General features: G+C 42.0%; 2 protein-coding genes across 19 annotated transcripts in view; both read left to right on the top strand.

The window, feature by feature from the left end:
* Nucleotides 1–15,119, top strand: part of BPGM (bisphosphoglycerate mutase) — a 62,992-nt gene that overhangs the window by 24,600 nt on the left and 23,273 nt on the right. For 14 of the 18 annotated variants that reach the window (XR_014833761.1, XR_014833763.1, XR_014833762.1 and 11 more), the window contains exon 3: nt 10,690–12,345. Coding sequence is in view for 2 of the 18 variants with exons in the window: in XM_021079176.2 (XP_020934835.1) it covers nt 10,690–10,868 (179 nt within the window). In the remaining 16 variants the exon portion in view is untranslated. Of the gene's footprint in view, nt 1–10,689; nt 12,782–14,034; nt 14,144–15,119 lie in introns of those variants that run through there. The other 4 variants (XR_014833758.1, XR_014833770.1, XM_021079176.2 and 1 more) reach the window with 2 other exon arrangements.
* CALD1 (caldesmon 1) overlaps nt 12,193–15,119 on the top strand; it is a 287,937-nt gene continuing 285,010 nt past the window's right edge. Inside the window, exon 1 of the mRNA XM_085005401.1 lies at nt 12,193–12,345. The gene's annotated coding sequence lies outside the window, so the exon portion shown is untranslated. The remainder of the gene's footprint in view (nt 12,346–15,119) is intronic.

The raw sequence follows: 15,119 nt of genomic DNA, 5'->3' as shown, positions 1-15,119 counted from the left end.
CTCTCTCTTTCTTTTCCTTTTGTTCTATCCAGTCATGTGGTGTGTTTCTTGCCGTTTTTGGAGGTTTAAGGTCTTCTGCCAGCATTCAGTAGACATTCTGTGTGAATTGTCCTACATGTAGATGGGTTTTTGTTTTTGTTTTTGTTTTTAATGTGGTTGTGGGAGGTGAGCACCAGGTCTTACTCCTCTACCATCTTGATCCTTCCCTATCTCTGATGTTGTAATTTTACCCTATAGTCAGTCAAATCCTGCCTGACACTTCTTCCATTTGTGGCAAAGAAAACAGTTGTTGTTGAAGGAGAATGTAACACAGACCTCAGATAGCTTAGCTGCAATCACAATAATTAGTTGGAGTGGTGAACTCTGCCCAAACCCAGTTCACTGAGTCTCCGCACACAATTACAACCTGGGCTGTTATAAATTTTTTTCTTAGAAGTACCCTTCCCTTGATCTGTTCTCTTTGGAATACTGTGTTGTGAGAAGCTGAATCAAGAGCTTCTTTGGCAGGTAAACCATACAAAGGTAATTCCATGCAACTAATTTGAGTCTTTAATTATTATTATTATCCTAAAATTGTGGGCTGTAAATGGCCTTCTCTAGTACAGCTATTCATGGTGGCCCTTTTTTTGTTTTTCTTTTTTAGAGCCACATATACAGCATATGGAAGTTACCAGGCTAGGGGTCAAATCAGAGCTGCAGCTGCGAGCCTACACCACAGCCAAAGCAACACCAGACCTGAGCCACTTCTGCAACTTGTACCACATCTTGTGGCAATGCCAGATCCTTAACCCACTGAATAAGGCCATGGATTGAACCTGCATCCTTATGGATACTAGTTGGGTTCTAACCTGCTGAACTACAACCGGAACTCCAAGGTGGCCCTTTTCTGAGTGAACACCATATGCTGAACTAGTTCTAGGCATTTTACATACAAATCTGAATTCTTGAAGAAACTAGAACAAGTCTCTTGACTCAATGGAAAGCTATGGTTCAACATTTTGTCTTACTTTGTTCAATACTTTGTTTACTTTTCTGGGTTTTTTGTTTGTTTGTTTTGTCTTTTTAGGGCCACACCTGTGGCATATGGAGGTACCCAGGCTAGGGGAGAAGTTAGAGCTGTAGCCAGCAGTCTACACCATGCCACAGCAACGTGGGATCCAAGCTGCATCTGCAACCCACATCACAGGTCACAGCAACGCTGGATCCTTAACCCACTGGGAGGCTAGGGATCTAACCTTTATCCTCACAGATACTAGTCAGGTTCATTTCTTCTAAGCCACAACGGGAACTCCTGTTTTTTTGTTTTTTTGTTTTGTTTTGTTTTGTCTTTTTGCTATTTCTTTGGGCCGCTCCCGCGGCATATGGAGGTTCCCAGGCTAGGGGTCCAATCGGAGCTGTAGCCACCGGCCTATGCCAGAGCCACAGCAACGCGGGATCCGAGCTGCGTCTGCAACCTACACCACAGCTCACGGCAACGCCGGATCGTTAACCCACTGAGCAAGGGCAGGGACCGAACCCGCAACCTCATGGTTCCTAGTCGGATTCGTTAACCACTGCGCCACGACGGGAACTCCGGGAACTCCTGTTTTACTCTTCTGTTTAGTCATGTTTTTTAAATTTCACTTGAGCAATCACTGATCACTAAGACATTTTGCATAAAGAAACTGCTTTAATTAAAAGGGGCTAGGCGTTCCCATTGTGGCTCAGTGGTTAACGAATCTGACTAGGAATCATGAGGTTGCGGGTTTGATCCCTGGCCTTGCTCAGTGGGTAAAGGATCCGGTGTTGCCGTGAGCTGTGGTGTAGGTCACAGACGTGGCTCGGATCTGGCATTGCTATGGCTGTGCTGTTGGCCGGTGGCTACAGCTCCAGTTAGACCCCTAGCCTGGGAATCTCCATATGCCACAGAGTGGCCCTCAAAAGGCAAAAAGACAAAAAGGGGGGGGCTGCACTCACCATCATAGATGAATCTCAGCTGCTTTGTGCTAAGTGAAAGAAACCAGGCTCAAAAGGCATAAAATTAAACATTCATATGTTGAAGTCTCAAACCCTAATACCTCAGAATAGGACTATATTTGGATATAAGGTCTTTAAAGAGGTAATTAACATGAGGCCATTTTAGGGTGGCCCTAATCAGATGTGATTGGTGTCCTTATAAGAAAAAGAAATTTGAACACAGACACACGCAGAGAGATCATGTGAGGACCATCCACATGCCAGGGAGCGAGGTCTCAGAAAAAAACAGAAACGAAAAAAACTGTGTATTTTATGATTCTATTTATATGTCATTCAGGAGAAGGCAAGACTCTCTGGTCAGAAAACAGATCAGGAAGGATATACTGCAAAGGGACACAGGAAATTCAGGGGGGTGATAGAACTATTCTGTACACGAAAAAGGGTGAATTTTACTGTATATAAATTATATTCAGTTTTAAAATACTTTCTTTTATTCAGAGAAATGACCATTGTCCCAGTAGGGACCTTGCCTTTTCTTTCCCCAAATAATGGACTAGATTAGCTTTATTGTCAGGTAGCAGAATTAAATGGGTTGCTTTATATCTTTGCCTTTGAAAACTAACCCCAGGGGCATCGTTAGGCTTTCTGAAGGAGCTATTGGTGCTGACTTTATTCAACCATGGACAACCTAGGGAATAACCTATTTAGGGTCTTCCTTGATAAGAAATTATGTATAAGCTGCCGGACCATGAAGTTTTCTACTTAGAGGTTGCTAATTCCTCTAGTAAAAAGGCTCTTTGGAACCAAAAATTTTTCTGCTTGTTTGCCATCAAATTCCGTAGCCTTACTTGGGTCTTCCATCTGTCTTTTTTCCTTCTCACAATCACCTTGTCTAGTAGTGGGTCAACGAGAACCCCCCTGGAGTCAAGGCAGGAGAATGATACAGTGAGAGGCAAGTGTATTGGTTTTGGAGTGAATGATTCTCTTGTACGAGAACTGCAAACACAGAACCACACATTAATGACTAGGAAGGCCTTTACCCTGTCAAATTGCTCATTTATAGAAAATCCCCTCTCTTAAATCAGTGTCATCTTGAGATTTTATTTGTTTTTATTGAAATGTGGTTAATGTGCAACATTACGTTAGTGTCAGGTGTGCTACACAGAGGTGACAGTCACATACATTATGAAATGATCACGTTAAGTCTGGTAACCATCTGACCCTATAGAAAGTTACTACAATGTTATTGACCATGTTCCCTATGCTGTATATTACCTCTCCGTGGCTTATTTACTTTATAACTGGAGGTTTTTACTTCTTAGTCACCCATATTACCCCACCCCCTCCCATCTGACAACCAGCCCTTTGTTCTCTGTAGCTGTAAGTCTGTTTTCATTTTGTTTTGTTTTATGTTTTAGATTCCTCATGTAAGTGAGATCATCTGGTGTTTGTCTTTCTCTGACTTATTTCACTTAGCAGAATGCCCTCTAGATCCTTTCATATTGTTGCAAAAGGCAAGATTTTGTTTTTAATGGCTGGGTAATATTCCATTGTATTTATGCACCACATCTTCTTTATCCATTCATCTATCAGGGGATACTTAGGTTGCTTCTATATCTTGGCTATTGTAGATAATATTGCAGTGAACATTGGTGTGCATGTGTCTTTTTTGAATTAGTATTTTTATTTTCTTTGGATAAATACCCAGAACTAAAGTTGCTAGATCATATGGTAGTTTTATTTTTAAGTTTTTGAAGGCCCTCCATACTGTTTTCCACAGCAACTACCCATTTCCAGTCCCACCAGCGGTGTGCAGGGTTCCCTTTTCTCCACATCCTCACCAGCACTTCTTATTTGTTGCCTTTTGGATGACAGCCCTTCTGACAGGTGTGAGTTAGAATCTCAGTGTGGCTTTAATTTGCATTTCCCTGATGATTAGTATTGTTGAGCCTCTATTCAGGTCTTCTGCCCATTTTTTAAACAGGTCATTTGGTTTTTTTGATATTGGATTATATGAAGTCTTTGTATGTTTTGAATATGAATCATTTATTGGATATATTGTTTGAAAATATCTTCTCCTATTCAAAATGCTGCTCTGTTGATAGTTTCCTTCCCTATGTAAAAGCTTTTTAGTTTGGTGTAGTCCCATGAATTACTTTGCTTTTGCCTTGATAGTAGTTCTTAATCCCTTCAGAAGAAAGAAGACTTAAAACAGACATATGAAATATTATATAGTGAGAAAAGTCCAACTTAAGGGACTGCTTTGCTGGTTTTTAGCAGCATAAACAATTACCTGTGCTGTACTAAGTCCAGATTATAGCAGGGCCCACCTCTCACCAAGCACCGTGATGAAAACTCCCACCCCAGGCTTAGTGTCTAACAGCACCCTGTTCTGTAGCCTTCCAGACAAGGATGTGTTTCTTTCTCTGTGGTTGGCATAGTCACTTCCTGTTTGTCTCCTGCCAGCCCACATTGAAGGAAAAGCCAGGTACTGAACTGAAGCATTGAATGTAATCTGCATCTTGCCAGCGGAAGTGGATTGTTTAGTCTGGGTTCAGGAAAGGACCAGGCAGTTTCAAGTTTGGAGTAAGAGTAGGATGCAAGACAGACTTGACCCCTGAAGAACTGTGTGCAGCTGCACACATAACAAGGCAAAAAAGTGGCGAGGTGAAATTAGAGAATCGAAGAGGAAAGGTCAGCTGGGACTCACTCTGGGGATGGGGACTGACCAGTCAGTCACCTTTGGCATTTTGTAGTGGGATATTTTCAGAAGGGGCCAAGTCAGGCCTCTCTTCTGAGAAGCAAATGCTTATCAAATGGTGTGGTTAAGATTTGTCTCATTTTAAGTATAACTGATTTATAAAAGCTTTCATTCTTAAAAGTTGTCAGCCATTAAACTATAAAATGAGATGTAGCATGGATTATTTTATCTGCCTTAGTCCGAATTAGAGGCTCTTATTTTATCATCATGTTACACTATTCAAATAATCCATTTCCAATTATTCCCCAGCCAGTCTTTAAGTTGTACATATAGAGTATTCAAACCTGAAAGAACTATATTTAAAAATAGGTAGACCGTATATGAAATTTAGAATCTGTTGTATCAGCTCTTATTTTGGCACTAAGAGAATGTAGAACTCTTATCACAAATGACTCATCAGCGAGGTTTGAATTGTGACTGACCTGATTGGGAAAGAGAAGTGGGGCATGGACAGCACAGTAGAATGATTTGATCAAAGCTGTTTCCGTCTTTCTTTAATCCCCCAAAATAGGCATTCTAGAGTCGGGGATTCCTGTTGTCCTGTAACAGATCTGTTTTCTTGAACATCTTTTCTCCTGTTTCCTGACACTCATAAAGATTTTGAGTGAACACCTAGGAGAAAACCAAAGAAAATATATAGAAGACAAATTTAGTTGAAATTGTTTACTTTATGAATACTAAATGCAAATGACTTTTTTCCATCCTCTCTTTGCAACCAACCCTCTTTTTTTTCTTTGTAAGCTAATAACGGAAACACAGTTTTTAATGAAGAATTCAACAACAAGGGACTAGACTTAATCCGAAAGCTCAGAGAGTTCAAATTCATTCATTTCACCTATGTGCCAAGGGTCCATTGAATCAGGTGTTGTGCTGTTCTTGGTGCAGGATACAGCACCTAGAATCAGACACACAAAGGCTTCCTTTTGAGGAGTGTTTGCCTCCATTTTGATGTCCTTCTGAAATACGGCCAGGACTGTACCCCTGCAGTACTCCGACTGCTTTCACATGTACGCTTTGTGCATTAGAGTTTTCAGTGAACACTTCATTCCTAGTAGCCTTTATATGTAAGAATTAGATTCATATAATACATGTAGTTGTAATATGTAAGTCATAAAGTTAAAAAGAAATTCTGGATTCTAGCAGCCAATACATGATAGAGTTGCTTACAGGTCAACAAACATGAAATTCTTGCAGTGTGTAAGGCCCTGTTCCCAGAGCATGTGTGACCCCAAGGATGGATAAAGTATGGTCCCTTATAATCTTGGTGAGCAAAGTGAGCATCTGCACAGCCACCTCTGAGAGAAGGCAAAGCGGGAGTGCCGTGGTATAAATAGAGTGATCTTATGGTCTGTGGTTCCTGTTCCTGCCCCAGTGACTCAGGGGAATCATCCGAGGTACAGATTTGACTTTCTGAAGTCAGTCCTATATGCAGAAAATGAAGTTGTTTGAATTTCTTCCCACTTTGGCTTTGAGTTACTCCTTTTGACTTACCACCATACTCATTATTTCTTACTTGAAATATCCCAATCATTTAAATGGATTGCAGTTTACTCTCAGATGCTCCTAAAAATGAAGATTCAAGAATTAAAGACAGGAGTTCCTGCTGTGGTGCAGCAGGTTAAGGATCTGGTGTTGTCTGTGCAACAGTGTGGGTTTGTTTCCAGCCCAAAGCGGTGGGTTAAGGATCCTGAATTGCTGCAGCCTCCGCTGTAGCATTAGTCACAGCTGCAGCTCAAATTCGATCCCTGGCCTGGAAACTTCCATATGCTGCAGCCGCAGCCAAAAAAAAAAATTTAAGACAATGGTTGGGAGTTGGTGAGGGGCTAATGATAAAGAGGGATTGACACAATTTTAGATGTTTTCCTTCAGAACACTCTTGGATGCTGTGTAAAGCAGTCCAAGCCAGTTTTCAGGCAGAGGATGTGCTATCTGGCCACTCATTTTAACTTTTGTATGATGTTCCAGTTACAGAGCTTGTAATATGATATTACATAATATAGTATTGATTCGGTTTAATTTAATCCGGTGCAGATGCATTTTTCTAGCCATAGGAGTTCTGCTTGCTTAACTCACTAGGACAAAGAATGTGGCTCATGCTAAAACTGAGTAATGAGTAATTGCTTCATTGTGGTTTTTCCTTATTTGCCATTTTAAAATGTCAGTCGCTTAAGTCTCATTGACTGATTATTAACCAGTCCAAATATTTTAAATATTTGTAAGTAATTAGTCTGCTGTGTGAATGGCTTGAGTAGTCATTAAAATGGAATGTCAACTTTATTTATTGGAAACATTTCTATTTTTGTTGAGCTCTCCTTTATAGATGAAATATTTTAGTTCTCATGGCCTTTGTTTAGTTGGCTCTTTGATTTGAGCCCACACAAAAGTGGGTTGTTATCTAAGCCATAGGCATGAGCTCAGAGGGCTTCTTTAAAAAAAAAAAAAAAAAAATCTGTTGGAACTGGTTAGATCTGAGGCCATGGTCAGATGAATTTCATGTATGCCCTTAGCCCCTTGCCAAAGACCTGAAACTCTTTCCTGAGGTCCCAGACTGCAACCCCTAAGCTTGGCCCATCATGATCCCAGTGTATTAGCTGTTGCAAGGGGATCAGACAAATCTGCTCATTCCCTACTAATCTTGAAAGCATGAGAACTCTGGGTACTGATGTCCATTTAGCACCCAGCCCTTCACAAGGGCGGTGCAGGAACACAGACATCCTCCTTTCTCCTTATGCTCTGGTGGAAATAACCATGGCTGAGTCCATGACCAGAGTTGAAGTCCTGGGATTTGAGAATTTAAAAAAAAAAAAAAAGTCCAATTTTATTACGTTAACGGTCTTGCAACTTGAACAGTTTTATTTAACTTCTCTGGGTCTGTTTAGTAGTTTTTAAACAGCTTTATTGAGATATAATTCCCATGCCATGCAGTTCACCCATTTAATTAATTAGTGAATTTGTACCTGAAGCGGTGAACAGTGCCTTTATTCTGAGGCTGAACAGCAATGGACACCCTCCCTTGTACCAGCTCCACCCTTCATTTGAGGAGAGGCAGGGGAAGGAGACACACAGCTGCCCTTCCTCTTCCCTTCCACGCTCCCGGGGCTCAGCAGTTCACTCATCTAAAGTGTACAGTTCGGTGTCTTTTCACCGAGTTGTGTTTTCCCCGAGTTGTATATTCACAGAGTTGTCCATCTAGCATCACAGTCAATTTCAGAACATTTGCATTACCCTTAAAAGAAACCCCGTACCTAGCTGTCATTGCAGCCACAGATCTATTTATGTCACTAGAGATTTGCCTATTCTGGACATTTCGTTTAAATGGAATCATACGATTCGCACTCCACTGTGACTGGCTTCTTTCACTTGGCATGTTTTCAAGGGTCATCACTGTTCAGCATGTATCAGCACTTCCTTCCTTTTCATTGCCAAATAATGCTCCATTGTCTGGATCTACCACATTTAATTTAACTGTTCATCTACTGATGGATATTTAGGCTGTTTGCATTTTTTTGTCTAATGTGAATAAAGCTGCTATGAGGGTTCGTGTACAGGTTTTTGTGTGGACATAGGTTTTCATTTCCCTTGGATATACACCTGGGAATGAAATTGCTGTGTCACATGGTAATTCTATGCTTAACCGTTTGAGGATTTGCCAGACTGTTTACCAAAGATTCCACAGGATTTTGTACTCTTAATTTTACAATGTATTAGGATTCCAGTTTCTCTGTATCCTTAGGGCTCACCTGCTGTAAACCATGTGTTCTTGAATTCCACTCTGGCCGTCTCCAGGAGATGCATGTGGCAGCTGCTCTGTGTCCAGCCCACAGAGCTGACCCGACAGAGGCCGAGGGCGCTTAGAATCCAAGGCAGTCATCTCCCAGCTAAATAGCTGGCTGCTGGTCTGAATTTATCTTCTGCTGCCAGCTTTAGTTTAGTTTGGGATGGTAATCTTGTGTATCATTGCAGTGTGGGGATGAGGGCTTTTCAGGGCAAAGTAGTGTTTTATAAGCCTACCCTTTAAGTCTTCTCCCTAGAAGAGAATTCCTGGTAGAGGAAGAGGAAACAGTTATTGTGCTGTATACCGTCTCTTCCTCCTCCCCCACACCCTTTGTAATGGTGGTAGAAGAAGAGTGTTTCTTTTTTAAGTAGAGGGAATGGAGGCCCAGAGAGGTTACTCTCCTAAGGTTATAGCCTGGTTAGTATACTGAAGGGGACTGGCACACGAGATGGGTCATGTACATGCAAGAGACCCTGACTTCCAAGTTGGGATTCCTTCCACTGTTTTGTAACTATTGGAGGATACGATTTGTGTGTAAGAATTCCTAGGTAGCTCTTCTGGACCTAGAAATGAAATTCTAGTAAAGAACCACCCCAGCACTTGGGATCCAGTGCTATGATTCTTTGACTGACCCTCATAGTTTTGAATGTTGGTTAACTAAAATGACAAAGTGCATTGACCACTGACTGCTACTAACCATCCTCACCTTCCAAATGAAGACAGACCCTTGAATCCCCTCAGAAGTTGCTCTAGCTAGGTCCTTTCTGTTAATGTAGAACAGAAGTATACGGTTAGAATTGAGATGTCTAGGTAACACAGGTATGTTTTTAAAATAATTTGAATAGTGTCAGTTGCCTTTTAATTAGCTTGCCTACATGTCTTTAGGTCTCCTCTCTTTCTTTGCTGGTTTTGAACTCAGAGAAATTTGAAAGGCATTGCATTGTACAGTAGCTAACAGACACCCGGGTTTAAATCGAGGCTTTGCTATGAACTGTCTGTGTGATCTTGAGTTGTCTGCTTAACCTCTCTGTTGGGAATTGTTACATGGAAGAATAATAGTGCATATCCTTGCAGGATTGCAGTGGTGATTCAATAAGTTAGTACACATAAGTACTTACAAGAGTACCTGGCATGTGTAATGTACTGAGTCTGTATGAGCTGTTTATTGTTGAAAGCTCTCATAGGAGTTCCCGTTGTGGCTCAGCGGAAACGAATCCTACTAGGAACCATGAGGTTGTGCGTTCGATCCCTGGCCTTGATCAGTGGGTTAAAGGATCCAGCATTGCCATGAGCTGTGATGTAGGTTGTAGACACGGCTCAGATCTGGCGTTTCTGTGGCTGTGGTGTAGGCCGGCAGCTGTAGCTCCAGTTAGATCCCTGGGAACCTCCATATGCTGCAGGCGCAGCCCTAAAAAAAGCAAAAACAAAATAAAATAAAAAGCTCTCATAGTAATAAAAACCTCATCACCACCACCGTGACCACCCTTACCGCAATTCCAGCTCTTCTGGTCAAAGTTGAACACCTTTTGATGGGGGTTCTTTAAAAAAGAGTTGAAGGTGATTCGTCCATTACACACACCTTCCGCTCTGAGCAGTCTGTATGTTAAGGGACAAGAGGAGACAGGCTTGTTTTCCAGGCATGCGGGTCATACCTTCCCGATCCCCCTGGATCGTGCTACCCCAGCCGCCAGGGGAGTGGTCCTCCTTGACTGAATGTAGCCCATGGCACTGCACGCGCACTCGGTATTGGAAAACCAGCCACTTTGTGATCAGTCGAACAAGATTCCAAGGTGATTTTGGCTAGCTTGAGGACAATATATAAAAGGAAGAAAACAGAAAGCCGTCCTAGTTTACTTTCAGATTTTTCAAGATTGATTTCTGGAGTGTGGGAATAGAGAGAATAATTTTCACTCCTTTAGGATTTCGATAGGAGACAGCTAAGAACAGCTGTCATGCCCCAGAAGGTATTTACTCTCCTAAGATTTGATGTAATGTGAATTTTTGTCTTAGCTTTTTTTTTTTTAACTTCTGGGACATTCTCGGCTTCCAGCAACTGTAGCTAGAATCCCTCACAGCATCTGGTGGGGTTCCATACGGCACTTAATATGGGACTAAATAAATGCACAGTTAAATAGGTAAACAGAACTTCCTCCTGGGTTGTCTTTAATGCCTTGTTCCTTCCTCTCTTAATCTCCAGGTATCTCCGATGAGGACATTATCAACATCACCCTTCCTACTGGGGTCCCCATTCTTCTGGAGCTGGACGAGAACCTGCACGCTGTTGGGCCTCACCAGTTCCTGGGTGACCAAGAGGCTATCCAAGCAGCCATTAAGAAAGTAGAGGATCAAGGAAAAGTGAAACGAGCTGACAAATAAAGTCTTTCACGTGCTGGCTAGGAGTAGCTGCAGAAGGAGTGGCATGCGGTGTGCTGTGGGTGCTGATTATGCTTCCCCCCCCCCCCCCGATTTTTCCTGATTTTTCCAGATCTAGGCTGTGGGGTAGAGTTTATATAGGTAACTTAATGTTGGCCCAGATAAAGGCTTTAGGATGCCGGAGCACTTATGTCATAAGCCTTATGCATTAGCTCCTGCTGGCCCCGTGTAAATTAGTCACTAAGTTAGTCACCTGTGGGGCTTAATTAGTGTCATGAGTTTCTGAGATGGGAGAGCAAGTGGAGGTGAAGTTCAAGGTATTCCTCGTTCAGTAAATCAGTACTGAGTCCCCACTGCCAGGCACTACCTACTCCAACAAGTAGTTCACTTTTGTATTTGCGAAGACCCTCTGGGGTGATAATAGAGGATATTAGATAATACACTGTCCTTAAGTATTTATTACTGGTCTTTTCCGCTAGGAAAAGGGATGCTTTGACAGGTAAGACCAGAGGCCCATTAAATGGGAGAGTCACAGAGGGATCCCTCCAAGGCAGCCAGTGACAGACCCCAAGGCCCTTTGCCTTGTCTGTAGTCCAGAGGCTCCCTCCTGGATGTTCGGTGAAATCACTTTCCGGCTGCTAGAATTAGCAGCACGTAGACAGCCCTAGCTGTTCGTGTTCTCTTTTTATTTTTGTTTTTTTAAACTTTAATCTTTGGGTCCTTAAAGTTGATTTAAAAATCAGTCACACTGAAAATGATACCCCCAAATTGCTTCCATATGATTCAGAAACACTAGGTAAAGCCTTCTGAACTAGTCTTTGCTCTTCCCATAATACAAAGAGTTGTACTTATTTCAACACATAGACACTCCCAATTCTCTCTAAATTGAAGGTTGGGTCTGGGGGGGAAGGTAGAATATAGTGGGTGTAATTTTGTTCACTTGAACAGGGGGAATGGTATATTGGCACTTGTCACAAATGTTTGTTCTTTCTCTACCGAGGGCAAAACATTATACTCTATAGCCTAGAGTATTCAGGGTAGGCCACAGACAGAACTGATTGCTTATGGGTCTTAAAGATACAATATGCCTTCGATGCTATGGATATGTAAGTCATTTCTTTAAGCAAGGGCCTTATTTCAAAGCAAGTAACCTATATTTCAATGATAAATTCATGTAAACACTTTTGCAACTGTAATAGCTGTTACAGGTACCATCATTTTTTCACCGTTTTCCATTGGTGGCTAAGTTTATTTGTATCCATTTTATAGTAAAACTGGCATTAGAAGGAAACCAGTTCTAAAACCCTTGCTACTACTTGGTCTCCAGTGATCTGTAAATCAAGACATACAGCATCAGCTGATGAAGACTGCTGAAGAGAAGAGAGGAAACTGGTTTGCTCACAGCTGGCCACATCTGTGACGCATAAGGACATGGAATGTGGATGCTTCACGCTCCTGACCAACCACTGGCTTTTCTACGGTAGTCCTTCTTTTCACAGTCCTATTGCTTAACCACATAACACCCTTTACCATTCAGAGATCAGGGCTGAAAATACAACTACCAGGTCTTCCTAGAATTCCAGTATGGCTAAACTGCACCTCAGATCACTTTTGAACAGCTCCTCCTCTGGAATTGGTGTCTGAATTTTCCCGCCCAAGTGGTGACCAGGTCTTATCCCAGCTCAAGATCCTAGAGTCGGATTCTTCTCTTGTTCCACATCTAGAGGTCCATCTCCAGAGGTCCCCCCTGGTACCATGATGTGCTTCTGCACACAGAGCTGTGCTCACCCCTGGTTACTTTAACATCTCGCAGACTTCCTACGAGAGGGGTAGTTGTTGCTGACTGTTTGCGGTACAATTTGGTTTCATTGTTTTGGAGATCTTGGCTGAAATAAATGAAGAGATATTTATGAAAATGTGTTATAAAATTATTTTTAACAACTCCAGCACCTCAACCTTGAGACCACTTAGTAAACCCCTTTGTTTGTTTGTTGGTATGGCTTACAAGTTACTTAGAATTTTTGATGTAGGTTATCTTGAAGGCTCCCTGGTCTGCATCCTTATCTTGCCATCCTTCTGTGCAATGTCAAGCTGGGACTGAAAAAAAGGGGGAGGGGCTTTGTTTTTGTTTTCTAAAATGGTAGCTTATCTAGAGAAAGCTGGTCCTTGGAGAGGGCAGCCTGTCCTGCTACCAGGTCGGGCATGCCCGGGAGCCAACCCAGGCTGAAATGATCCTTTTGTGCGGGTCCAATGTGGTTAAGGTAAGGGCTGTAGCAAGATGCTATTCCTTGAGTTTTAATTTTTAAATATCTCAGATGAGTACTGTGTTCCTGTACCCTGTGACTTTGTTGTTCTGAAAGAACAAAAATTCTGCCTGAGAAAGTGGAGGTTCTTGGCCTCCTCTAGTACCGGTTTGAGGACTGAATTAACAAAGTATTCTCGGTTAGAATTCGTAATGTCACGTATGTTTCCTTGCTAAGAGCTGGAAAGGAAGATTTCTTAACCTGATCTGGCAGTTGTCAAACTCAACCAGATTCTTTTGCCGCAAAGTTGCAGACTCTTCCTCATCTCAAGTCATGACCACTTTTGCCAAAATGCAGCGCATGAATGGCACACTAATGGCAGTGGTTATTTGTCTTCTAGCCTGGGAACCCCCTCCCCATGCTCTTTGCAGATTTTGTGCCTTTTTTGGTTGGTACGTAAGGTTAAAGCCAATCCCCCTTGGGCAGCAGTTGGTCAAGCTGGCCCGAAGCAGAAATCCTCCTGATCGTGATGACGCTCCCAAGAAAGAAGTCAGAGGTCACATACTCCCTGTACCCCATTCCTGCGATGTAGTGATAATTGTTTATTTTCCTAACCTCTTACTGTTGATGACTAAGTGAAGTAGGGGAACCAGCTGTACTGGACAGAAGGTTCATCATCCCCAGTGTCATTTTTAATTGGTTTTTATGCTTTTACAAGTGGCAAGCCTCTTTGCAAAGTTCCGCTTCCCTCTTACCCAGAAAGTCCTTCACAGATTCTTCCCTCAGGAACACACCAAAATGGTCTCAACATTGCTGACTTTGATTGTTTTTCCTGTTTTTGTCTTTTGCATAATTGGATTTTGTAAGTTTGGAGCTCACTTATATAACACTATTTGTTATTTAAATCATGCCTTGCCTCTCAGCAGATCTGACTCTGGAAGATGCCATGTTGTGTTGTAGCCTGAGGGTTTTCACATTGGACTGTGAGGGGACTTTGAGCCCAAGGGGAATATGAAACATCCTATAAAAAATCCTGTAAGAATATACATAATGTATATATGTATATATGTTCTTATTTTTATTTTAAATTTTTTTATTTTTGCTTTTTGGGTCTGTGCCCATGGCACATGGAAGTTCCCAGGCTAGGGGTCCAATTGGAGCTGCAGCTACCAGCCTACACCACAGGCACAGCAACTCTGGATCCGAGCCACATCTGCGACCTACACTACAGCTCACAGCAGTGCTGGATCCTTAACCCACTGAGTGAGGCCAGCGATCAAACCCACATCCTCAGAGATACTAGTTGGATTCTTTCCACTGCGCTGCAACAGGAACTCCTGATATATTCTTAACATACTATAAGAATATTTTCATGATACAATCACCTTCTAGTGACAAAGCTATTTGGCAAAATGAGGGACAGAATAAAAGTCTCTCTTTCTCGCAGTTGGTGAAGTTTTATCCACTGGAGGATAATCTAGCTCTATGGACTAGGCTTTAAGACATTGGGACCTTCAGTTACCAAAAAACTGGAAGTTCCTTAGACAATATTTTTAAAGGTAATCTCAGCTGTCACCATCACTTCCTACTCTCACATATTAGACCCACATCTTGTTTGCCTTTTATTTGCATTAGGGCTGGCCATTTAATCTTATACTTACTCTGATTTGACAGTAATGCACTATACGATTTTCTATTATAAAAAGTTTAAACATCCACAAAAGCTGAGAATATAGGTAGCACAAAGAAAACTCAGATACCCATCACCCCACTACCACCGTTAAGACCAACATCATGCGTATCTTTTCACTCTCCCCACTGCATTGCTTTGAAACAAATACCACACATCAAACAGGATAGATTTTGAAAAGGAAAACACCTCCAGCAGTTTTCCGCCAGTTAAAGTGGGAGCCACAGCAATCTGTTCTGAACTCTGTCCTTTTTTGGTCCTGTCAAGGATCAGCCATTGCTAAGTTATCTAATTCGAGTCCTGTTTATAGGTGCATTATTT

This window comes from Sus scrofa, chromosome 18, assembly GCF_054392235.1.
Source record: "Sus scrofa isolate SSC_HxYL_T2T_F1_AM1 chromosome 18, Sscrofa_HxYL_maternal_Yorkshire_Landrace_v2.0, whole genome shotgun sequence".
Classification (NCBI taxonomy): domain Eukaryota; kingdom Metazoa; phylum Chordata; class Mammalia; order Artiodactyla; family Suidae; genus Sus; species Sus scrofa.
Note: the sequence above shows the minus strand (reverse complement) of the source record. Positions and strands in the feature narration are given on the sequence as shown.